Here is a 27,268-nt window from a genome sequence, read left to right on the forward strand (position 1 = left end):
CACAGACTGGGGCTTTAGCTGCTGTATGGTTACCACAGACTGGGGCTTTAGCTGCTGTATGGTTACCACAGACTGGGGTTTTAGCTGCTGTATGGTTACCACAGACTGGGGCTTTAGCTGCTGTATGGTTACCACAGACTGGGGCTTTAGCTGCTGTATGGTTACCACAGACTGGGGCTTTAGCTGCTGTATGGTTACCACAGACTGGGGCTTTAGCTGCTGTACGGTTACCACAGACTGGGGCTTTTAGGAGGACAGCAATAAAATGATTATTGCAGACTCTTATACATAGAACTACACAGACATTGTTTCTACCACGGATGTACTGTATATTAGATTCTTACATACTGTGAACCTTGATGACTTTTTGTGAACAATATAAACAGGAGCGCTATTAGACTTTCTGGAATGTTTATCCAACCTCTCACCCCTCCCTAAACAACTGCTCCCTACACCCCACCCTCTCACTCATGGCCTTGTTTTATTAGGAAGGTTGATATGAATGAGGCAGTCAATATGCTATTGATAACACATGTTTCTGTATGTAACAACAATGTTCCGCTATATGTTACTGCCACAGGACAGCTGATCAGTGACGACATATCTGAGATCATCACCAAGTTCAACAACCACTACTACACTCCTTACAGTAACCAGCTGACCACCAAGTCCGCCAGTGCTCAGTACGATGACAGCTATTTAGGTAAGTCCTATTGTTTGAGTCCCAAATGGCACCCTATTCCCTATATAGTGCACTGCTCTGGTCAGAAGTAGTGTAACAATATAGAGAGTAGAGTGCTGTTTGGGATTCATCCATTGTCTGGTTTAATGTGTTTGTTCACATGTTCTGAAGTGGTGTTTTAAAGGGGCAGTCTGCAGTTAAAACTATAACAAAGTGTACTCCCTGCCACTTTACGTCAAAAGCTGAGGGATGGGGGCTGGAGAAATGTAACCGCTCTCAAATGTATAGACAGATCTATGGACGCATGGACTGACCATCCATGATATCAACATTACAGTTTGAACCATGTTTTCAGGCTATACAGGATGTCCATCCATGATAACAACATTACAGTTTGAACCATGTTTTCAGGCTATACAGGATGACCATCCATGATAACAACATTACAGTTTGAACCATGTTTTCAGGCTATACAGGATGTCCATCCATGATAACAACATTACAGTTTGAACCATGTTTTCAGGCTATACAGGATGACCATCCATGATAACAACATTACAGTTTGAACCATGTTTTCAGGCTATACAGGATGACCATCCATGATAACAACATTACAGTTTGAACCATGTTTTCAGGCTATACAGGATGACCATCCATGATAACAACATTACAGTTTGAACCATGTTTTCAGGCTATACAGGATGACCATCCATGATAACAACATTACAGTTTGAACCATGTTTTCAGGCTATACAGGATGACCATCCATGATAACAACATTACAGTTTGAACCGTGTTTTCAGGCTATACAGGATGACCATCCATGATAACAACATTACAGTTTGAACCATGTTTTCAGGCTACACAGGATGACCATCCATGATAACAACATTACAGTTTGAACCATGTTTTCAGGCTATACAGGAGGACCATCCATGATAACAACATTACAGTTTGAACCATGTTTTCAGGCTATACAGGATGACCATCCATGATAACAACATTACAGTTTGAACCATGTTTTCAGGCTATACAGGATGACCATCCATGATAACAACATTACAGTTTGAACCATGTTTTCAGGCTACACAGGATGACCATCCATGATAACAACATTACAGTTTGAACCATGTTTTCAGGCTATACAGGATGACCATCCATGATAACAACATTACAGTTTGAACCATGTTTTCAGGCTATACAGGATGACCATCCATGATAACAACATTACAGTTTGAACCATGTTTTCAGGCTATACAGGATGACCATCCATGATAACAACATTACAGTTTGAACCATGTTTTCAGGCTATACAAGATGACCATCCATGATAACAACATTACAGTTTGAACCATGTTTTCAGGCTATACAGGATGACCATCCATGATAACAACATTACAGTTTGAACCATGTTTTCAGGCTATACAAGATGACCATCCATGATAACAACATTACAGTTTGAACCATGTTTTCAGGCTATACAGGATGACCATCCATGATAACAACATTACAGTTTGAACCATGTTTTCAGGCTATACAGGATGACCATCCATGATAACAACATTACAGTTTGAACCATGTTTTCAGGCTATACAGGATGACCATCCATGATAACAACATTACAGTTTGAACCATGTTTTCAGGCTATAGGTTGTTATCAATAAGGTGCAGAGCGTTCGATTCGGCTGCTGGGGGGAAACAAGCTCCTCTTAATCGATTGACAACTAAAGGTACTTAACTCTGCTGGCATCTCATCTTTTAGTTTGTTAAACTCATTAAAATGTTTGTGTTCTTTATTTCCAGGATACTCTGTGACCGTCGGAGACTTCAATGAGGATGGGGAGGATGGTATGACTAGCCCTTATTGTCCTGTCGCTATGGTCCCATCCCTTATTGTCCTGTCGCTATGGTCCCATCCCTTATTGTCCTGTCGCTATGGTCCCATCCCTTATTGTCCTGTCGCTATGGTCCCATCCCTTACTGTCCTGTCACTATGGTACCATCCCTTATTGTCCTGTCGCTATGGTCCCATCCCTTATTGTCCTGTCGCTATGGTCCCATCCCTTATTGTCCTGTCGCTATGGTCTCATCCCTTATTGTCCTGTCGCTATGGTCCCATCCCTTATTCTCCTGTCGCTATGGTCCCATCCCCTTATTGTCCTGTCGCTATGGTCCCATCCCTTATTGTCCTGTCGCTATGGTCCCATCCCTTATTGTCCTGTCGCTATGGTCCCATCCCTTATTCTCCTGTCGCTATGGTCCCATCCCTTATTGTCCTGTCGCTATGGTCCCATCCCTTATTGTCCTGTCGCTATGGTCCCATCCCTTATTGTCCTGTCGCTATGGTCCCATCCCTTATTGTCCTGTCGCTATGGTCCCATCCCTTATTGTCCTGTCGCTATGGTCCCATCCCTTATTGTCCTGTCGCTATGGTCCCATCCCTTATTCTCCTGTCGCTATGGTCCCATCCCTTATTGTCCTGTCGCTATGGTCCCATCCCTTATTGTCCTGTCGCTATGGTCCCATCCCTTATTCTCCTGTCGCTATGGTCTCATCCACAGATATCTCTTCCATCATTCCTTCTTCTGTTTTAATTGTAATATTAATACAATTATTAATAATTATTATTATTTATTACATTTCTATAGCGCTTTTCATAACATTTTCAAAGCGCTTCAAAAGAAAAGAAAAAAAACAAGCAATACGTCATCATGAGTAGCCTAGCAATAGTTGGCTAGGTCAACCAATACGTCATCATGAGTAGCCTAGCTATAGTTGGCTAGGTCAACCAATACGTCATCATGAGTAGCCTAGCTATAGTTGGCTAGGTCAACCAATACGTCATCATGAGTAGCCTAGCAATAGTTGGCTAGGTCAACCAATACGTCATCATGAGTAGCCTAGCAATAGTTGGCTAGGTCAACCAATACGTCATCATGAGTAGCCTAGCAATAGTTGTCTAGGTCAACCAATACGTCATCATGAGTAGCCTAGCTATAGTTGGCTAGGTCAACCAAATACGTCATCATGAGTAGCCTAGCAATAGTTGGCTAGGTCAACCAATACGTCATCATGAGTAGCCTAGCAATAGTTGGCTAGGTCAACCAATACGTCATCATGAGTAGCCTAGCAATAGTTGGCTAGGTCAACCAATACGTCATCATGAGTAGCCTAGCAATAGTTGGCTAGGTCAACCAATACGTCATCATGAGTAGCCTAGCAATAGTTGGCTAGGTCAACCAATACGTCATCATGAGTAGCCTAGCTATAGTTGGCTAGGTCAACCAATACGTCATCATGAGTAGCCTAGCTATAGTTGGCTAGGTCAACCAATACGTCATCATGAGTAGCCTAGATATAGTTGGCTAGGTCAACCAATAGAAGCCAAGTCTTTGAGTGCATGCATCCTCCAAAGATGGAGAGGGACAGTTCATGGCTTGTTCAGAGGAAGGTTGGTCAGGGAGATGGTTGATGAAGATGGATTCTGGTGACGGCCCTGTAGAGGGCTAGCTACCCAGGGAACCAGCCTGAGACGTGTAACTACTGGACAATGTATGGCATCCATGAGGGTGATGCCTTCGCAGCTCTGTGCGCCAGAGAGCTCACCACACACAGTTCAGAGTAGCAGCCAGTCGTCCTCGCTACGAGCCCTCTGCCTCAACACTGCATTCCTCTACTGCGTCTCCCATTCCTCTACTGCGTCAGATGACTCTTCAGTTGGTGTTTTCAAAAGATCAGGAACCACCAGCCAGGTGAATCAAAAAAGCTGGTACCGTGTCCAGCTGCATCAATCGAACAAAACCAATTAGCCAGCCAGCTAGCTTGCTAGCCAAGCCAAAAAGAGTTGACCTGCCAGTCCATCTGAAAATCTGTGGGTCAAAACCAATAGTATCACAAACAAAGCAGCTGATAAAAAAAACACCAAAAGTAGGTGGACACCTGCTCGTTGAACATCTCATTCCAAAATCATGGCCATTAATATGGAGTTGGTCCCCCCCCTTTGCTGCTATAACAGCCTCCACTCCTCTGGGAAGGCTTTCCACTAGATGTTGGAACATTGCTGCGGGGACTTGCTTCCATTCAGCCAGAAGAGCATTAATGAGGTCAGGCACTGAAGTTGGCCGATTTAGGCCTGGCTCGCAGTCAGCGTTCCAATTCATCCCAAAGGTGTTTTATTTCAACATGAATATGCATTCAAAACACCAGGCTTTTGAGCGGTTATTCAAATGACCGTAAGCTATTCACTGCAGTTTACAACCTAGACCTAGAGTTTTCACTTGAAAACAATAATAACATTGTTCATTACATTGTGGATACATTTCTTGTCCTTTAAAAAAAAAAAATCCCTGAGACAATAGGCTACGAGCTGTGTACCCGGGGACTGGGACGGAGCCCACTCACGGCAGCCTCGGGAGAACTCACAGTGTAGCTACCTACTGTTTTGATTTCGTTATCTGATCAACCTTTTTTTGTTTTTCTTTCCCCGTGTAAATTGACTGGATATATTCTGACTGCATTATTATGCCTAACATTGAGCTTTTATGAGTTATGGGCTAATATGCATATGCTTCAAACTTAAGCTATAGGCTACATGTCTGTCTTCATAGTTCTGTCGTGCAATTCTGCACCTGACCTCCACTGCCACGGCTATATGCATGCCTCTTAAAATCTCTCATGGAGTCCCGGGAAAAGGCGGATTACAAAAGCTTGTTGGAAACGTATTTTGACTGATTTTCTTTGGCCTGCTAATAGCCTATTGGTGGAGAGATGCTCTTGCTTTGCTAACTGTAAAATGGGCTACAGCATTAAGAACGGGCGGGGAGTTGGAAAAGGAGAATCCCATATCTTCCTATTGTAGGCCTATCTTAACACTGATAGGCTACATCCTGACAACATCCAGCCTATGAGTGTCCTGCTGTCTAATGTACCTTTTGTAGAATAGACCCAAACTGATCCAAATGGTTGCGTAATCAGGCCTAGACTGTAGGCCTCTGCAGTTATTTCTGCGTGAAACAAAACCGGACGTTTTGAGCGGTTATTCAAATTAGCCTACATCACTGCAGTTTACAGCTTATGGACAAAATATTTTGTACTCACTTGATAACAATAATACATTCTTCATTGCACTGTGTTGCAGCCCAGGCAGTGGCGACGCGTCACATTGCACTGTGTTGCAGCCCAGGCAGTGGCGACGCGTCACATTGCACTGTGTTGCAGCCCAGGCAGTGGCGACGCGTCACGTGGGGCAATTCTGTTATTTGATGTCACAACAATATATCATATCAGTTAACAAACTATTTTATTTAAAAAATGATTGGTCTAATAAAGCATCTTTCCCATTGCATTGTTGCTTTGGTACATTTTTAATTGAGTAAGTCCGTTCCTAAATGCAGCTGTTTCAGCCTCCCTGGGTGCTTTCTGTGGTGGAGGGGCAAACAGAGAAGGCACAGAGCGAAGGCGTCATTGATCTTCTCTGGACGCACGTGAGTGGCTCATGGTGCTGTCGCTCACGGGTACACTACGTCACCGCAGCACCTTGCTGAGAGAGCTAGCCAGCAAAAGCCCCTATTCCGTGCTCTATTGATTTACAGTAGAAGAAGTGCCTGCCCAAGAAGGCTCATTGTCATTGGCCACGGGTAAATCAACGTCTTATGCCTGGTAACTTTGATTGGACTGATGTGTCAAATTCATAGCTGGCTACTTTTTTTTTTTTTACCACGCACTGTTACCATGTATTCAAGCTAGGTAGCTTAGCTAGATCTCCTAGCATATATTTGTCAAACTTAGCATTATGAAGGAAATGTAGAGAGAGAACAACGTCTCGTTGGTCATTAGCCCACCTAAACTTTAAAATATGTCCATCCATTAAAATAAAGCAAGCTGGAAAAGAAGATTCAAGTCGAGTGGTTGGTGGTTAACCATGGAGCAGTGGCTAACATCTGTTTTTGAGGTAGGCTAGCTATAATATCCTGTAGGCTACAAGTCTTATTGTTGATGTTTGATGGCATACTGTAATACCCATGGAATCACATGTAGAAGAAGGGTTAGTTATACATATCTTTGATGGAACTGTAACTGATGAAACAAGGGAATAGCATTATAAACGTTGCATATTTTGAAACAGGCAGACGCACGCGCGTTGCAATATTGCAGTCCGATTTAATAGCTAGCTAGTTCACTCTATAAAACTATGTTTCAACTACCGTGGTCTTCCATGCAATAAGAGTTAAAGATATGGTAAGTAGCCAGTAACTGATCATAACCCAAATGTTATAACGTTTGTGGTGTGTGGCTCAAAACTCATTTCTGGGATTGGTTATTAGTGCATTCAATGTGAAGCCAGTGTAGTGTACTGGTTTCAATGCATATTGAGCTTTGTTGATTGAGTTTGCCCCAACAATAGTTAAAATCGCCACTTAGCCCAGGTATAATAATTTGCTTTGAGTGCCCGAGAACAGTTTACATTTTTAGTCATTTAGCAGACGCTCTTATCCGGAGCGACTTACAGTTAGTGAGTGCATACATTTTTCATACTGGCCCCCCGTGGGAATCGAACCCACAACCCTGGCGTTGCAAGCGCCATGCTCTACCAACTGAGCTACAGGAGGCCCACAGCGCACTACAGATCTACCATTTCATCATCTGTTAACTTTTTTTTCTTGCGCTTTGACGGGTAAATGTTCAGCCTTATTATTTAGCTACTTACTGCGGCTACACATCACCTCTCTCTTCCAGCTGTTCCTGTGCGCAACAGGCTATAGGCCAGGCAAGCCTCTCCACAACAGGCTATAGGCCAGGCAAGCCTCTCCACAGCAGGCTATAGGCCAGGCAAGCCTCTCCACAGCAGGCTATAGGCCAGGCAAGCCTCTCCACAACAGGCTATAGGCCAGGCAAGCCTCTCCACAACAGGCTATAGGCCAGGCAAGCCTCTCCACAGCAGGCTATAGGCCAGGCAAGCCTCTCCACAACAGGCTATAGGCCAGGCAAGCCTCTCCACAGCAGGCTATAGTCCCCCGTGGGAATTGAACCCACAACCCTGGCGTTGCAAGTGCCATACCTCTACCAACTGAGCCACACGGGACATGTGTTACCATCTTTAAAAGGCAGCGTGCAATAGGATGCATTGATCAGTTGATTGAGGTGTAGCTCAGTTGGTAGAGCATGGCGGGTTGTGGGTTCAATTCCCACGGGGGACCAGTATGAGAAGAAAAAAAATGTATGCACTCACTAACTGTAAGTCGCTCTGGATAAGAGCGTCTGCTAAATGACTATAATGTATAATGTAAACGATCAACTTTCCTCTAGTGTGGATGCCAACAAACGTTTCATAGTTATGTAGCCTATAGTTGATCATTATAGTTATCGTTATAGGCTTGGTGGATGGCCCTGAACTCTGACACAACACGTTATTATCACAACAGGTGTAGCTCACGTTAGCAACCTTGAACAAAATAAATAACATTACACTTCTACTTGTTTACTTGACTTTTATACTCTATAAATGGACTCTGGCAAGTTTGCCACCCGCGCTGCAGTAGGGAAGTAAAGCGGAAGTCGAATCCATCACTTCCGTTGTTTTTCTGTGCCCATAGCGATGTCTGAAAATGAGCTGGATAGAACAGTTAAATCGTGATCTCATTCTAACATTCTATATAGAACAGCTCAATCATGATCTCATTCTAACGTTCTATATAGAACAGCTCAATCATGATCTCATTCTAACGTTCTATATAGAACAGCTCAATCATGATCTCATTCTAACGTTCTATATAGAACAGGTCAATCGTGATCTCATTCTAACATTCTGTATAGAACAGCTCAATCTAGATCTCATTTTAACATTCTGAAATGTCCTCTCACTGTCAACTGCGTTTATTTTCAGCAAACCTAACGTGTAAATATTTGTATGAACATAACAAGATTCAACAACTGAGACATAAACTGAACAATTTCCACAGACATGTGACTATCAGAAATGGAATAATGTGTCCCTGAACAAAGGGGGGGTCCAAATCAAAAGTAACAGTCAGTATCTGGTGTGGCCACCAGCTGCATTAAGTACTGCAGTGTATCTCCTCCTCATGGACTGCACCAGATTTGCCAGTTCTTGCTGTGAGATGTTACCTCACTCTTCCACCAAGGCACCTGCAAGTTCCCGGACATTTCTGGCGGGAATGGCCCTAGCCCTCACCCTCCGATCCAACAGGTCCCAGACGTGCTCAATGGGATTGAGATCCGGACTCTTTGCTGGCCATGGCAGAACACTGACATTCCTGTCTTGCAGGAAATCACGCACAGAACGAGCAGTATGGCTGGTGGCATTGTCATGCTGGAGGGTCATGTCAGGATGAGCCTGCAGGAAGGGTACCACATGAGGGAGGAGGATGTCTTCCCTGTAACGCACAGCGTTGAGATTGCCTGCAATGACAACAAGCTCAGTCCAATGATGCTGTTACACACCGCCCCAGACCATGACGGACCCTCCACCTCCAAATCGATCCTGCTCCAGAGTACAGGCCTCGGTGTAACGCTCAGTTACGATGAACGCGAATCCGACCATCACCCCTGGTGAGACAAAACCGCGACTCGTCAGTGAAGAGCACTTTTTGCCAGTCCTGTCTGGTCCAGCGACGGTGGGTTTGTGCCCATAGGTGACGTTGTTGCCGGTGATGTCTGGTGAGGACCTGCCTTACAACAGGCCTACAAGCCCTCAGTCCAGCCTCTCTCAGCCTATTGCGGACAGTCTGAGCACTGATGGAGGGATTGTGCGTTCCTGGTGTAACTCGGGCAGTTGTTGTTGCCATCCTGTACCTGTCCCGCAGGTGTAATGTTCGGATGTACCGATCCTGTGCAGGTGTTGTTACACGTGGTCTGCCACTGCGAGGACGATCAGCTGTCTGTCCTGTCTCCCTGTAGCGCTGTCTTAGGCGTCTCACAGTACGGGCATTGCAATTTATTGCCCTGGCCACATCTGCAGACCTTATGCCTCCTTGCAGCCTGCCTAAGGCATGTTCACGCAGATGAGCAGGGACCCTGGGCATCTTTCTTTTGGTGTTTTTCAGAGTCAGTAGAAAGGGTTCTTTAGTGTCCTAAGTTTTCATAATTGTGACCTTAATTGCCTACCGTCTGTAAGCTGTTAGTGTCTTAACGACCGTTCCACAGGTGCATGTTCATTAATTGTTGATGGTTAATTGAACAAGCATGGGAAACAGTGTTTAAACCCTTTACAATGAAGATCTGTGAAGTTATTTGGATTTTTACGAATTATCTTTGAAAGACAGGGTCCTGAAAAAGGGGCGTTTCTTTTTTTGCTGAGTTTAGAACAGTTCAATTGTGATCTCATTCTTACATTTTATATATAGAACAGCTTAATGGTGGTCTCATTCTAACATTCTATATAGAACAGCTTAATGGTGGTCTCATTCTAACATTCTATATAGAACAGCTTAATGGTGGTCTCATTCTAACATTCTATATAGAACAGCTTAATGGTGGTCTCATTCTAACATTCTATATAGAACAGCTTAATGGTGGTCTCATTCTAACATTCTATATAGAACAGTTCAATGGTGGACTCATTCTAACATTATATAGAACAGCTTAATGGGGGTCTCATTCTAACATTCTATATAGAACAGTTCAATGGTGGTCTCATTCTAACATTCTATATAGAACAGTTCAATGGTGGTCTCATTCTAACATTCTATATAGAACAGCTTAATGGTGGTCTCATTCTAACATTCTATATAGAACAGCTTAATGGTGGTCTCATTCTAACATTCTATATAGAACAGCTTAATGGTGGTCTCATTCTAACATTCTATATAGAATAGCTTAATGGTGGTCTCATTCTAACATTCTATATAGAACAGCTTAATGGTGGTCTCATTCTAACATTCTATATAGAACAGATCAATGGTGGTCTCATTCTAACATTCTATATAGAACAGTTCAATGGTGGTCTCATTCTAACATTCTATATAGAACAGCTTAATGGTGGTCTCATTCTAACATTCTATATAGAACAGCTTGATGGTGGTCTCATTCTAACATTCTATATAGAACAGCTTAATGGGTGTCTCATTCTAACATTCTATATAGAGCAGCTTAATGGTGGTCTCATTCTAACATTCTATATAGAACAGCTTAATGGTGGTCTCATTCTAACATTCTATATAGAACAGCTTAATGGGGGTCTCATTCTAACATTCTATATAGAACAGCTTAATGGGGGTCTCATTCTAACATTCTATATAGAACAGCTTAATGGTGGTCTCATTCTAACATTCTATATAGAACAGCTTAATGGTGGTCTCATTCTAACATTCTATATAGAACAGCTTAATGGTGGTCTCATTCTAACATTATATATAGAACAGCTTAATGGTGGTCTCATTCTAACAGCTTAATGGTGGTCTCATTCTAACATTCTATATAGAACAGCTTAATGGTGGTCTCATTCTAACATTCTATATAGAACAGCTTAATGGTGGTCTCATTCTAACGTTCTATATAGAACAGCTTAATGGTGGTCTCATTCTAACATTCTATATAGAACAGCTTAATGGTGGTCTCATTCTAACATTCTATATAGAACAGCTTAATGGTGGTCTCATTCTAACATTCTATATAGAACAGCTTAATGGTGGTCTCATTCTAACATTCTATATAGAACAGCTTAATGGTGGTCTCATTCTAACATTCTATATAGAACAGCTTAATGGGGGTCTCATTCTAACATTCTATATAGAACAGCTTAATGGTGGTCTCATTCTAACATTCTATATAGAACAGTTCAATGGTGGTCTCATTCTAACATTCTATATAGAACAGCTTAATGGGGGTCTCATTCTAACATTCTATATAGAACAGTTCAATGGTGGTCTCATTCTAACATTCTATATAGAACAGCTTAATGGGGGTCTCATTCTAACATTCTATATAGAACAGCTTAATGGGGGTCTCATTCTAACATTCTATATAGAACAGCTTAATGGTGGTCTCATTCTAACATTCTATATAGAACAGCTTAATGGTGGTCTCATTCTAACATTCTATATAGAACAGCTTAATGGGGGTCTCATTCTAACATTCTATATAGAACAGCTTAATGGTGGTCTCATTCTAACATTCTATATAGAACAGTTCAATGGTGGTCTCATTCTAACATTCTATATAGAACAGTTCAATGGTGGTCTCATTCTAACATTCTATATAGAACAGCTTAATGGGGGTCTCATTCTAACATTCTATATAGAACAGCTTAATGGGGGTCTCATTCTAACATTCTATATAGAACAGCTTAATGGGTGTCTCATTCTAACATTCTATATAGAGCAGCTTAATGGTGGTCTCATTCTAACATTCTATATAGAACAGCTTAATGGTGGTCTCATTCTAACATTCTATATAGAACAGCTTAATGGGGGTCTCATTCTAACATTCTATATAGAACAGCTTAATGGGGGTCTCATTCTAACATTCTATATAGAACAGCTTAATGGTGGTCTCATTCTAACATTCTATATAGAACAGCTTAATGGTGGTCTCATTCTAACATTCTATATAGAACAGCTTAATGGTGGTCTCATTCTAACATTATATATAGAACAGCTTAATGGTGGTCTCATTCTAACAGCTTAATGGTGGTCTCATTCTAACATTCTATATAGAACAGCTTAATGGTGGTCTCATTCTAACATTCTATATAGAACAGCTTAATGGTGGTCTCATTCTAATGTTCTATATAGAACAGCTTAATGGTGGTCTCATTCTAACATTCTATATAGAACAGCTTAATGGTGGTCTCATTCTAACATTCTATATAGAACAGCTTAATGGTGGTCTCATTCTAACATTCTATATAGAACAGCTTAATGGTGGTCTCATTCTAACATTCTATATAGAACAGCTTAATTGGGGTCTCATTCTAACATTCTATATAGAACAGTTCAATGGTGGTCTCATTCTAACATTCTATATAGAACAGCTTAATGGGGGTCTCATTCTAACATTCTATATAGAACAGCTTAATGGGGGTCTCATTCTAACATTCTATATAGAACAGCTTAATGGTGGTCTCATTCTAACATTCTATATAGAACAGCTTAATGGTGGTCTCATTCTAACATTCTATATAGAACAGCTTAATGGTGGTCTCATTCTAACATTCTATATAGAACAGCTTAATGGTGGTCTCATTCTTACATTTTATATATAGAACAGCTTAATGGGGGTCTCATTCTAACATTCTATATAGAACAGCTTAATGGGGGTCTCATTCTAACATTCTATATAGAACAGCTTAATGGTGGTCTCATTCTAACATTCTATATAGAACAGTTCAATGGTGGTCTCATTCTAACATTCTATATAGAACAGTTCAATGGTGGTCTCATTCTTACATTTTATATATAGAACAGCTTAATGGTGGTCTCATTCTAACATTCTATATAGAACAGTTCAATGGTGGTCTCATTCTAACATTCTATATAGAACAGTTCAATGGTGGTCTCATTCTAACATTCTATATAGAACAGCTTAATGGGGGTCTCATTCTAACATTCTATATAGAACAGCTTAATGGGGGTCTCATTCTAACATTCTATATAGAACAGTTCAATGGTGATCTCATTCTAACATTCTATATAGAACAGCTTAATGGGGGTCTCATTCTAACATTCTATATAGAACAGCTTAATGGTGGTCTCATTCTAACATTCTATATAGAACAGTTCAATGGTGGTCTCATTCTAACATTCTATATAGAACAGCTTAATGGTGATCTCATTCTAACATTCTATATAGAACAGCTTAATGGGGGTCTCATTCTAACATTCTATATAGAACAGTTCAATGGTGATCTAATTCTAACATTGTAAGTGATTGCTGTTATTTCTGTTCTGTTGTACAGATTACATTACTGGGGTACCCAGGGGAGACAAAGCTCTGGGCTATGTAAGTATTATGAGCTTATAGATACAAGCACTGTATAACTATTTTGACCTTCATTAATCCTGTACTATGTTGTATGTGTCACTATCTTGGCTAAAGCACACAAGGACTGGATGACTGGGCTAACTATTACTATTATGTAGAGTGTAAATCTTGGTAGAAAATCTAACTCAGTCAGTTTAATGGAGTCTTGCCATGCAGGTGAACATCTTCAATGGGAGGAACATGGAGTCAATGCTGAACTTCACAGGAACGCAGGTAAGCTATGGCAGTGGTTTTACTCTGTGTCAAAGTGTCAAACATTTCTCTACATTCCCCTGCATGGCACAACGCTCTGTCCAACCAGGTTCCGCCATCTTAGCCACGCACGTCATAAGGGATGCTGGTCTCTTCTCACAGCCGCTGTACGAGTCTGGAGAGAGACCTGAAGAGATGCCTTGTCGTATCCCGCCCACAGTGGACCACTGCTTCATGTCCCTCTGTGGTCAACAGTGTCATCCTGGTATTTGTTATTGAGCCTGAGTTCACATCTGGAAGCCATTTACAGCACTGGAAGACATTCACAGCACTGGAAGACATTCACAGCACTGGAAGACATTCACAGCACTGGAAGCAGAAAGATGTCAAAGCAGAGGAGGGAGAGTAGAAAGAGGGGAAGAGAGAGAATAGGAGGACACTTGCTACAGCATGTTAACCTCAAGATGTGGAGATCCACACCACTGAGATCTCTCACTGGCTACAGCATGTTAACCTCAAGATGTGGAGATCTACACCGCTGAGATCTCTCACTGGCTACAGCATGTTAACCTCAAGATGTGGAGATCTACACCGCTGAGATCTCTCACTGGCTACAGCATGTTAACCTCAAGATGTGGAGATCTACACCGCTGAGATCTCTCACTGGCTACAGCATGTTAACCTCAAGATGTGGAGATCTACACCGCTGAGATCTCTCACTGGCTACAGCATGTTAACCTCAAGATGTGGAGATCTACACCGCTGAGATCTCTCACTGGCTACAGCATGTCGGTTCAACAGAAGGGATTTTGTGTTAATATTTCTGTTCTCTTTGACACTCCGGTTCAATGCCTTAGCAAAAACAAGAAAACATCTTCCCACTATTCCCAATAGTGTGTTTTTGGGATGTTTTTAGCATTAGGACGGATGCCTGGGATTTTACAGAGAACAAGCCTTGAGCCTTGAGAGAAACAGATCAGAGAGTAATCTGACCATGGACTGTCATGTTGACCTTTACAAATTACTGACCTGCAGCTGGCACTTTTTACACAGCAGAAAAGTCATTTTTTTTACGCTAATTTATTAACCAGAGCTGATAAAGCGCGAGTTGAAGGAGAGAGGTGTCGCTCTAGCAGGCGAGGGAGGGGCTGTACAGGGAGGGAGAGATGAGAGACAGCAACCAACCAAGCCGACTCGCGCTATAGTAGGCTAATAGCTGCCATAGCTAGGTGATTTATCATCCAATATGATTACATAGTACTTGTCTTGACTGCATCAAAACAGGAGAAGCTAGCTAACATTAACTAGCTAGGCTAATTGAGGCTGCAGTGCATGTGCTTTCTCATCCTACAGTTACAAACATCAACTCCATTCAGAATATAAAGTAGCAGCCTACCTTTTGGCTCTTGGTCGTTGTAGCCTGTCCTTCTCCTTTTAATTTTTAATTCCGTCATTTTAATTCCATCTTCCATTGATCATAGATCTCCTAACTTTTGCCACACACGGAGCGAGGCTCTATGACTGTAGCTTATTGCCGCTTTGATGACTTATGATTGGCCAACAACATGTTGCGCGCGCTTTGATGACTTATGATTGGCCAACAACATGTTGCGCGCGCCACGCTCCACTCTGGTGGAAAGCAAGAGCAGCAGCATCAATGATAAAACGTCTCTCTCTCTCTCTCTCTCTCTCTCTCTCTCTCTCTCTCTCTCTCTCTCTCTCTCTCTCTCTCTCTCTCTCTCTCTCTCTCTCTCTCTCTCTCTCTCTCTCTGTCTCTCTCTCTCTGTCTCTCTCTCTCTCTCTGTCTCTGTCTCTCTCTCTCTCTCTCTCTCTCTCTCTCGTCTCTCTCTGTCTCTCTCTCTCTCTCGTCTCTCTCTGTCTCTCTCTCTCTCTCTCTACGGCAGCTGTCGCGTTCGGATCTGTACACATACCCGAGACCCATGACAATCATATCAGATAGGACCCAGACCCGTAACATTATTTAGAATTCTGGATCCGAACCCTCTCGAGTACAGGTAGATCCGTGAAGACCTCTAAGTCACAGTGTTGAGTCTATTCAGGACCACGTCCCCCATCCTCTCACACACACACACACACACACACACACACACACACACACACACACACACACACACACACACACACACACACACACACGTGAACAGCCTATACATCTCCAGACTCTTCTCCTCTGATCTCCCTGTAAACCATGAAACAGTGTGCGTGGTACATGCGTGTGTGTGTGTGTGTGTGTGTGTGTGTGTGTGTGCTGACGATAGAAATGCTGACATAATTGATATGCTTTTGTTTTGAGGGTTCCTCCTGGAATCTGTTCTACCCACACACAGACAGACACACAGAGACACACACACACACACACACACACACACACACAGACAGTGAAGAATAAGCAGATCTCAGATATAGCTACTCTCTGTGCTACTTTGTAGCCAGTTCTGTTTTTAGATGCACTCATTGAAGACTCACTGTTCTATACATGATGTAAACTAGGAGGAGTCTGTCCCTGTATGGGGCTGTAGTCATCCATATGGTCTCTAATGGAGGACTAGTGAGTAGGGCGACATGACCTCTGGAAGATCCAAGGACTCATTGCATTTCTCTCTGCCTGTTTTTCCTCAGATGGCTGCCTACTTCGGCCATTCTGTGGCAGCCACCGACCTCAATAACGATGGGTAAGTGATGATGTTGAATGCTGATTGGACAAGCAGCTCCAAGCCGTGCTGTATTGTCCGTCACAGCCTGCTAACAGTTCCATCTGAAAATGATCACTGCGCCGCCATGTCTGAATCATCTCTTGTATTTATCCCAATACATTATTTCCCCTTGCTTCCAGTCTAGCATTTCGTTTGGTACGGGGGGGGTTGTTAACATAATCCTCGCTGTCTGCCTGTCCAACCTCGGAAACAATGTTTCACTTTTAAATGTTGATCTCTGTACCATAGAGAGTGAAAGGTGCCCAGAAGAGAGGATAACTTTTTCTGAGCCAGTCGAAATCCCACATCAACGTCATTGTCGTGTACATATCCAAGTAAAAGCCAATAGAAGAAAAAAAAAATCACTAACAAACTAAAATGCAGCTAGTGTACATGTCGTTCCAGGTTCAATGTTTGACGTGACGGAGTTAGCTGAAGTTGGCTAGCTAGCTAGAAAGTGACGAGCGTTATCCAGCCTGCATAGCAACCATTTGATTTTGTTTAGAACGGACAAGTCCTTTTTGTATAGCAACTATGTAAAAAGATTTAACGGCTGGGTCGTGTCTGTAGCAACAAAGCATGACCAAAATAACTAACAACCACATTTTTGTCCGGACTATATCTTCTTGTGGAATAATTAAATTGTATGAATTGACCAAAATAACGTTTTAATGAAAATATGGACTTCATTGTTATATTATGTTGGTAACAGTTTTATCAAAGCTGTAAGGCAGTGCTGTATTTTTAGTACATTTTAGCAGACGCTCTTATCCAGAGCGACTTACATGAGAAATTAGGGTTAAGTGCCTTGCTCAAGGGCACATCGACAAACTTTTCACCTAGGCGGCTCGGGGATTAGAACCAGCGACCTTTCGGTCCCTGGCACAACGCTCTTAACCACTAAGCTACCTGCCGCCCCCTGTATCATGAATACAGTCACAGGTAAATGGGTTGACTGGGCCTCCACTAACACACCGGGCCGAGCAACACCATTTACCTGTGACTGTATTCATGAAACAGCGCTGCCTCGCGTGCCTTATTGCTTACATAACTGACTGCCATATCCCTTGACTCTAGATGCATCCCCAATGGAACCCACTCCCCTATTTAGCCCTATGGAAGGCCCTGGTCAAACGTAGTTTACTATTTAGGGCAATGGGGTGCCCTTTGGGACGTGGGAGCTATCTCAATAGGCAATGACCACCTTTACAGTCTATCAGGGTTGTATTCATTAGGGCACTTCTAAGGTACCTTTTATCTCAGAGAAATGTCCATCTCTGCCTGAGCCTTCTAAAGCACATACAGTTGAGGTCGGAAGTTTACATACACTGAGGTTGGAGTCATTAAAACTGGTTTTTCAACCACTCCACATATTTCTTGTTAACAAACTATAGTTTGGCAAATCGGTTAGGACATCTACTTTGTGCATGACACAAGTAATTTTTCCAACAATTGTTTACAGACAGATTATTTCACTTATAATTCACTGTATCACAATTCCAGTGGGTCAGAAATTTACATACACTAAGTTGACTGTGCATTTAAACAGCTTGGAAAATTCCAGAAAATAATGTAATGGCTTTAGAAGCTTCTGATAGGCTAATTGACATAATTTGAGTCAATTGGAGGTGTACCTGTGGATGTATTTCAAGGCCTACCTTCAAACTCAGTGCCTCTTTGCTTGACATCATGGGAAAATCAAAAGAAATCAGCCAAGACCTCAGAAAAGAAATGGTAGACCTCCACAAGTCTGGTTCATCCTTGGGAGCAATTTCCAAACGCCTGAAGGTACCACGTTCATCTGTACAAACAATAGTACGCAAGTATAAACACCATGGGACTATGCAGCCGTCATACCGCTCAGGAAGGAGAAGCGTTCTGTCTCCTAGAGATGAACGTACTTTGGTGCGAAAAGTGCAAATCAATCCCAGAACAACAGCAAAGGACCTTGTGAAGATGCTGGAGGAAACAGGTACCAAAGTATCTATATCCACAGTAAAACGAGTCCTATATCGACATAACCTGAAAGGCCGCTCAGCAAGGAAGAAGCCACGGCTCCAAAACCGCCATTAAAAAGCCAGTCTACGGTTTGCAACTGCACATGGGGACAAAGATCGTACTTTTTGGAGAAATGTCCTCTAGTCTGATGAAACAAAAATAGAACTGTTTGGCCATAATGACCATTGTTATGTTTGGAGGAAAAAGGGGATGCTTGCAAGCCGAAGAACACCATCCCAACCTTGAAGCACGGGGATGGCAGCATCATGCTGTGGGGGTGCTTTGCTGCAGGAGGGACTGGTGCACTTCACAAAATAGATGGCATCATGAGGAAGGAAAATTATGTGGATATATTGAAGCAACATCTCAAGACATCAGTCAGGAAGTTAAAGCTTGGTCGCAAATGGGTCTTCCAAATGGACAATGACCCCAAGCATACTTCCAAAGTTGTGGCAAAATGGCTTAAGGACAACAAAGTCAAGGTATTGGAGTGGCCATCACAAAGCCCTGACCTCAATCCTATAGAAAATGTGTGGGCAGAACTGAAAAAGCGTGTGCGAGCAAGGAGGCCTACAAACCTGACTCAGTTACACCAGCTCTGTCAGGTGGAATGAGCCAAAATTCACCCAACTTATTGTGGGAAGCTTGTGGAAGACTACCCAAAACGTTTGACCCAAGTTATAAAGGCAATGCTACCAAATACTAATTGAGTGTATGTAAACTTCTGACCCACTGGGAATGTGATGAAAGAAATAAAACCTGAAATAAATCATTCTCTCTACTATTATTCTGACATTTCACATTCTTAAAATAAAGTGGTGATCCTAACTGACCTAAGACAGGGAGTTTTTACTAGGATTAAATGTCAGGAATTGTGAAAAACTGTATGTAAACTTCCGACTTCAACTGTATCGCTGTGTTATTTTTAGTGCTACAAAATACCATGAATTAGTAGTCCACGTCTTTTTATCATTAATTAGTAGTCCACGTCTTTTTACCATTAATTAGTAGTCCACGTCTTTTTACCATGAATTAGTAGTCCACGTCTTTTTACCATGAATTAGTAGTCCACGTCTTTTTACCATTAATTAGTAGTCCACGTCTTTTTACCATTAATTAGTAGTCCACGTCTTTTTACCATTAATTAGTAGTCCACGTCTTTTTACCATGAATTAGTAGTCCACGTCTTTTTACCATGAATTAGTAGTCCACGTCTTTTTACCATTAATTAGTAGTCCACGTCTTTTTACCATTCATTAGTAGTCCACGTCTTTTTACCATTAATTAGTAGTCCACGTCTTTTTACCATGAATTAGTAGTCCATGTCTTTTTACCATGAATTAGTAGTCCACGTCTTTTTACCATTAATTAGTAGTCCACGTCTTTTTACCATGAATTAGTAGTCCACGTCTTTTTACCATTAATTAGTAGTCCACGTCTTTTTACCATTAATTAGTAGTCCACGTCTTTTTACCATTAATTAGTAGTCCACGTCTTTTTACCATTAATTAGTAGTCCACGTCTTTTTACCATTAATTAGTAGTCCACGTCTTTTTACCATTAATTAGTAGTCCACGTCTTTTTACCATTAATTAGTAGTCCACGTCTTTCCACTATTGTACGTTTGTCTTCTGTAGTATAAACCCTAATGGTGTCTCTCCTCAGGCTGGTGGATCTGTAGTATAAACCCTAATGGTGTCTCTCCTCAGGCTGGTGGATCTGTAGTATAAACCCTAATGATGTCTCTCCTCAGGCTGGTGGATCTGTAGTATAAACCCTAATGGTGTCTCTCCTCAGGCTGGTGGATCTGTAGTATAAACCCTAATGGTGTCTCTCCTCAGGCTGGTGGATCTGTAGTATAAACCCTAATGGTGTCTCTCCTCAGGCTGGTGGATCTGTAGTATAAACCCTAATGATGTCTCTCCTCAGGCTGGTGGATCTGTAGTATAAACCCTAATGGTGTCTCTCCTCAGGCTGGTGGATCTGTAGTATAAACCCTAATGATGTCTCTCCTCAGGCTGGTGGATCTGTAGTATAAACCCTAATGGTGTCTCTCCTCAGGCTGGTGGATCTGTAGTATAAACCCTAATGGTGTCTCTCCTCAGGCTGGTGGATCTGTAGTATAAACCCTAATGGTGTCTCTCCTCAGGCTGGTGGATCTGTAGTATAAACCCTAATGGTGTCTCTCCTCAGGCTGGTGGATATGTAGTATAAACCCTAATGGTGTCTCTCCTCAGGCTGGTGGATCTGTAGTATAAACCCTAATGGTGTCTCTCCTCAGGCTGGTGGATCTGTAGTATAAACCCTAATGGTGTCTCTCCTCAGGCTGGTGGATCTGTAGTATAAACCCTAATGGTGTCTCTCCTCAGGCTGGTGGATCTGTAGTATAAACCCTAATGGTGTCTCTCCTCAGGCTGGTGGATCTGTAGTATAAACCCTAATGGTGTCTCTCCTCAGGCTGGTGGATCTGTAGTATAAACCCTAATGGTGTCTCTCCTCAGGCTGGTGGATCTGTAGTATAAACCCTAATGGTGTCTCTCCTCAGGCTAGTGGATCTGTAGTATATACCCTAATGGTGTCTCTCCTCAGGCTGGTGGATCTGTAGTATAAACCCTAATGGTGTCTCTCCTCAGGCTGGTGGATCTGTAGTATAAACCCTAATGGTGTCTCTCCTCAGGCTGGTGGATCTGTAGTATAAACCCTAATGGTGTCTCTCCTCAGGCTGGTGGATCTGTAGTATAAACCCTAATGGTGTCTCTCCTCAGGCTGGTGGATCTGTAGTATAAACCCTAATGGTGTCTCTCCTCAGGCTGGTGGATCTGTAGTATAAACCCTAATGGTGTCTCTCCTCAGGCTGGTGGATCTGTAGTATAAACCCTAATGATGTCTCTCCTCAGGCTGGTGGATCTGTAGTATAAACCCTAATGGTGTCTCTCCTCAGGCTGGTGGATCTGTAGTATAAACCCTAATGATGTCTCTCCTCAGGCTGGTGGATCTGTAGTATAAACCCTAATGGTGTCTCTCCTCAGGCTGGTGGATCTGTAGTATAAACCCTAATGGTGTCTCTCCTCAGGCTGGTGGATCTGTAGTATAAACCCTAATGGTGTCTCTCCTCAGGCTGGTGGATCTGTAGTATAAACCCTAATGGTGTCTCTCCTCAGGCTAGTGGATCTGTTTGTGGGGGCCCCTCTGTTCATGGAGCGTGGCAGTGATGGGAAGCTGCGGGAGGTGGGCCAGGTGTCTGTGTTCCTGGGGAAGGGAGGGTTCTCCTTCCACACCCCCGTCACACTGAGTGGAACGGAGATCTACTCACGCTTCGGCAGTTCTATAGCCGCACTGGAAGACCTGGATATGGACGGCTTCAATGGTACGTATGAGGTCTTAAAGGTATGTATGAGGTCCTAATGGTATGAGGCCTTAACGGTACGTATGAGGCCTTAACGGTACGTATGAGGCCTTAACGGTACGTATGAGGCCTTAACAGTATGAGGTCTTAACGGTACGTATGAGGCCTTAACGGTATGAGGCCTTAACGGTACGTATGAGGCCTTAACGGTACGTATGAGGTCTTAACATTACGGATGGAAATGGAGCCTCTGAGACAACCGTCTGCATGGTTCTTACAAACTCATAATGCTCACTAGAGTTGCAAAATTCTCTAAACTTTCCCAAAGTTCCCAGGTTTTTCAGAAATCCTGGTTGGAGGAATACGGGATTCAGGAGGAAGTAAGCAGAGTGTCCACCAGAACAGGATTGCTTCCTAGGCTCCTATACCAGTCATGCAACTCAGGGAGATTCCCTGGTTTGAAGACAATGACCAAACCACCATTTTAAGGGTTGTTGATGAACTCCCTCTTCCTGTAATGTTTCTCTGTTCCAGACATTGCCATAGCTGCACCCTACGGCGGGCCGAAGCACCGCGGCCTAGTGTACATCCACAATGGGAGGGCGGCAGGGCCTGACCCAGTGCCTTCCCAGGTCCTAGAGGGGAGGTGGGCCTCCTCTTACATGCCCCCCAGCTTTGGATACTCCCTACACGGAGCCACCGATATTGACCAGAACGGATACCCAGGTAGTTTTATACTAGAACGAATACCCAGCTATTATGATACTAGAATAGATACTCAGGTAGTTTCATACTAGAATGGATACCCAGGTAGTTTCATACTAGAATGGATACCCAGGTAGTTTCATACTAGAATGGATACCCAGGTTAAGTTAGGGGAGTTCTGATAGTATATTTCTGGGTTTGTGGTGACTGAATGCTTACAGATTGGCCCTTGATTGGCAAAAAACTAAAACATAAAGGATTTGACTGCGGCTATTACCGGGCTGCTGGCATTATACTGACGTCTTTCTTTCCACCTCTCCCCTCTCTCTCCCCTCTCTCTCCTCTCTCCTCTCTCTCCCCTCTCTCCCCCTCTCTCCCCCCTCTCTCCCCTCTCTCCCCCCTCTCTCTCTCCTCTCTCTCCCCTCTCCCCCCCCCCTCTCTCTCCTCTCTCCTCTCTCCTCTCTCCCTCTCTCTCTCTCTCTCTCTCTCCTCTCTCCCCCCCTCTCTTCCCTATCTCTCTCTCTCTCTCTCTCTCCCCCTCTCTCCCCCTCTCCTCCCCTCTCTCTCTCTCCTCTCTCTCTCTCTCTCTCTCTCTCTCTCTCTCTCTCTCCCCCATCTCTCTCTCTCTCTCTCTCCCCCCTCTCTCCCCCCTCTCTCCCCCTCTCTCTCTCTCCTCTCTCTCTCTCCTCTCTCTCCCCTCTCTCTCTCTCTTCTGTCTCTCCACCACAGACTTAATAGTCGGTGTATTTGGTGCAGACAAAGCCGTTCTATACAGGTACAGACAAAGCCGTTCTATACAGGTGCAGTAGTGCTGTGGTTTCCTTTCTTTGATGTTCCACAATGTACCGTGCTTTATGATCCTAAACCATCCCAGGTGTTTTATATATTAATCTAAAGTAGTGGTCTATATGCCATTGGTGGAACATGAAGCCTTAGTTAGTGGCTTCTCATTTAAACGTGAACGTTGTAACTGCCTCTACGGTTACCCATATTATATAGACAGCTCACTTCACAACACAGGCGGTACAGTATCTAATCTGTCTCTCTTCTGCGTTTAGATTCGTCAGGGTTTGGTTAAACTTAGCCAGAGGATTCTGGGTGCCTGCAAATTTATGAAATTGCTTATTCCAGTTACTATTAAACATGCACCCATTAACTCGACTCCCGAGTGGCGCAGTGGTCTAAGGCACTGCATCGCAGTGCTAGCTGTGCCACTAGAGATCCTGGTTCGAATCCAGGCTCTGTCGTAGCCGGCCGTGACCGGGAGACCAATGGGGCGGCGCACAATTGGCCCAGCGTCGTCTAGGGTAGGGGAGGGAATGGCCGGCAGGGATGTAGCTCAGTTGGTAGAGCATGGCGTTTGCAACGCCAGGGTTGTGGGTTCGATTCCCACGGGGGTATAAAAAAAAATAATGTAAGTCGCTCTGGATAAGAGCGTTTGCTAAATGACGTAAATGTAAAAAATGTAAATATAGATTTGACATGCATTGCTGTACAACTCTATTGTATCAACCAGTGAATTGATCCGATAGCTAAACTCTTCCTGTGGTCGTGACCGATGGTCCTTGGGACAGCAATGCTAACCCACATTATAGGTCAGTGAGTTGGCTTGGCTGGCTGTGAGGATAGACCCCCCCTGTGCTTTTAGAAGTCTTCCAAAACAGGAAAGAAGACGGCAACACCTTTCGACCTTAGTCTTATGCTGTGTCCCAAATTGCACCCTATTCCCTATATATTGCACACATTTTGACCAGAGCCATATGGACCCTGGTTAAAAGTAGTGCAGTATATAGGGAATAGGGTGCAATTTGGGGGACAGAGTGGCTACAGAACCACAGCTCAGAGAAATCCTGTCTGGGTGTACTGAGCTTGTTAAGCAGTCTGTAACAGTATGAAACATGTATGCACTCACTAATTGGAAGTCGCTCTGGATAAGAACGTCTGATAAAATGGCTAAAATTTAAAATAAAAAAATGTTAGATTATAATTTTGGGCTAGCAGTGCAGCCTGTTAGATTATAGCTTCGGGCTAGCAGTGCAGCCTGTTAGATTATAGCTTCAGGCTAGCAGTGCAGCCTGTTAGATTATAGCTTTGGGCTAGCAGTGCAGCCTGTTAGATTATAGCTTCGGGCTAGCAGTGCAGCCTGCTAGATTATAGCTTCGGGCTAGCAGTGCAGCCTGCTAGATTATAGCTTCGGGCTAGCAGTGCAGCCTGTTAGATTATAGCTTCAGGCTTCCTTACACCCTATTCCTTACACATAGTGCACTATATAGGGAATATGGTGCCATTTGGAATGCAGTCTTTATGGAAGCTTTCCTTTGTCTGAGGTCGCGCTGTGCTCACTGCTCTGTTTATGGTCTGACCTTTGATCCCCAGGGCCCGGCCGGTCATCAGTGTTAACGCCACCCTGGACATCAGCCCGCAGATCCTCAACCCGGAGGATAGGAACTGCAAACTGCCTGACCATGACACACCAGTGTCCTGGTGAGTGACACAGCGATTTTCACTTTCTAGTTTTCAGAAAATATGGTGTGTCTGTGTGTGTGATGCATGGTCCATATCACGGACGGCATTGAGGAGCCAAAATGTAATGAAAATGGGGGGAATCTTCATTGACTACAGTGATTGTCCACATAGTATATTAGAAATCTACCTTAGCAAGCCTTTGTTTTAGAAGAACTATATGTTAATATGGCATGCTCTTGTTCTTCCTTTGTGCTGACTGCATATTTGTAACACGTAAGACCATGCAACATGTTTAGCTAGTATCTACCATGTGGTGCTGTATGCTTGTCTTGAGAACCGTAGAGAACACTATAGCCCGTAGTGAACACTATAGCCCGTAGTGAACACTATAGCCGGTAGTGAACACTATAGCCCGTAGTGAACGCTATAGCCCGTAGTGAACACTATAGCCGGTAGTGAACACTATAGCCCGTAGTGAACACTATAGCCCGTAGTGAACACTATAGCCCGTAGTGAACACTATAGCCCGTAGAGAACACTATAGCCCGTAGTGAACACTATAGCCCGTAGTGAACACTATAGCCCGTAGAGAACACTATAGCCCGTAGTGAACACTATAGCCCGTAGTGAACACTATAGCCCGTAGTGAACACTATAGCCCGTAGTGAACACTATAGCCCGTAGTGAACACTATAGCCCGTAGTGAACACTATAGCCCGTAGTGAACACTATAGCCCGTAGCGAACACTATAGCCGGTAGTGAACACTATAGCCCGTAGTGAACACTATAGCCCGTAGTGAACACTATAGCCCGTAGAGAACACTATAGCCCGTAGTGAACACTATAGCCCGTAGTGAACACTATAGCCCGTAGAGAACACTATAGCCCGTAGTGAACACTATAGCCCAAGGTGAACACTATAGCCCGTAGTGAACGCTATAGCCCGTAGTGAACACTATAGCCCGTAGTGAACACTATAGCCGGTAGTGAACACTATAGCGGGTAGTGAACACTATAGCCGGTAGTGAACACTATAGCCGGTAGTGAACACTATAGCCCGTAGTGAACACTATAGCCGGTAGTGAACGCTATAGCCCGTAGTGAACACTATAGCCGGTAGTGAACACTATAGCCCGTAGTGAACACTATAGCCCGTAGTGAACACTATAGCCCGTAGTGAACACTATAGCCCGTAGTGAACACTATAGCCCGTAGAGAACACTATAGCCGGTAGTGAACACTATAGCCGGTAGTGAACACTATAGCCCGTAGAGAACACTATAGCCCGTAGAGAACACTATAGCCCGTAGTGAACACTATAGCCCGTAGTGAACACTATAGCCCAAGGTGAACACTATAGCCCGTAGTGAACACTATAGCCCGTAGTGAACACTATAGCCCGTAGTGAACACTATAGCCCGTAGTGAACACTATAGCCCAAGGTGAACACTATAGCCCGTAGAGAACACTATAGCCCGTAGAGAACACTATAGCCCGTAGTGAACACTATAGCCCGTAGTGAACACTATAGCCCGTAGTGAACGCTATAGCCCGTAGTGAACGCTATAGCCCGTAGTGAACGCTATAGCCCGTAGTGAACACTATAGCCCGTAGTGAACGCTATAGCCCGTAGTGAACGCTATAGCCCGTAGTGAACGCTATAGCCCGTAGTGAACACTATAGCCCGTAGTGAACACTATAGCCCGTAGTGAACACTATAGCCCGTAGTGAACACTATAGCCCGTAGTGAACACTATAGCCCGTAGTGAACACTATAGCCCGTAGTGAACGCTATAGCCCGTAGTGAACGCTATAGCCCGTAGTGAACGCTATAGCCGGTAGTGAACACTATAGCCCGTAGAGAACACTATAGCCGGTAGTGAACACTATAGCCGGTAGTGAACACTATAGCCGGTAGTGAACACTATAGCCCGTAGTGAACACTATAGCCCGTAGTGAACACTATAGCCCGTAGAGAACACTATAGCCCGTAGTGAACACTATAGCCCGTAGTGAACACTATAGCCCGTAGTGAACACTATAGCCCGTAGTGAACACTATAGCCCGTAGTGAACACTATAGCCCGTAGAGAACACTATAGCCCGTAGTGAACACTATAGCCCGTAGAGAACACTATAGCCCGTAGAGAACACTATAGCCCGTAG

At 43.6% G+C, this 27,268-nt stretch overlaps 1 protein-coding gene across 1 annotated transcript in view; it reads left to right on the forward strand.

Annotated features, from left to right (window-relative positions):
• The window catches only part of LOC121536441 (integrin alpha-V), a gene marked incomplete at its 3' end in the record, with an annotated part of 72,864 nt that overhangs the window by 14,344 nt on the left and 31,252 nt on the right, over positions 1-27,268 (forward strand). Inside the window, 9 exon segments of the mRNA XM_041843703.2 lie at positions 581-703; positions 2,486-2,530; positions 13,596-13,639; positions 13,838-13,894; positions 16,514-16,566; positions 21,747-21,952; positions 22,466-22,657; positions 23,366-23,411; positions 25,013-25,120. Of these exon segments, the coding sequence (XP_041699637.1) occupies positions 581-703; positions 2,486-2,530; positions 13,596-13,639; positions 13,838-13,894; positions 16,514-16,566; positions 21,747-21,952; positions 22,466-22,657; positions 23,366-23,411; positions 25,013-25,120 (874 nt within the window).

Source organism: Coregonus clupeaformis, chromosome 23 (genome assembly GCF_020615455.1).
Source record: "Coregonus clupeaformis isolate EN_2021a chromosome 23, ASM2061545v1, whole genome shotgun sequence".
Lineage (NCBI taxonomy): Eukaryota > Metazoa > Chordata > Actinopteri > Salmoniformes > Salmonidae > Coregonus > Coregonus clupeaformis.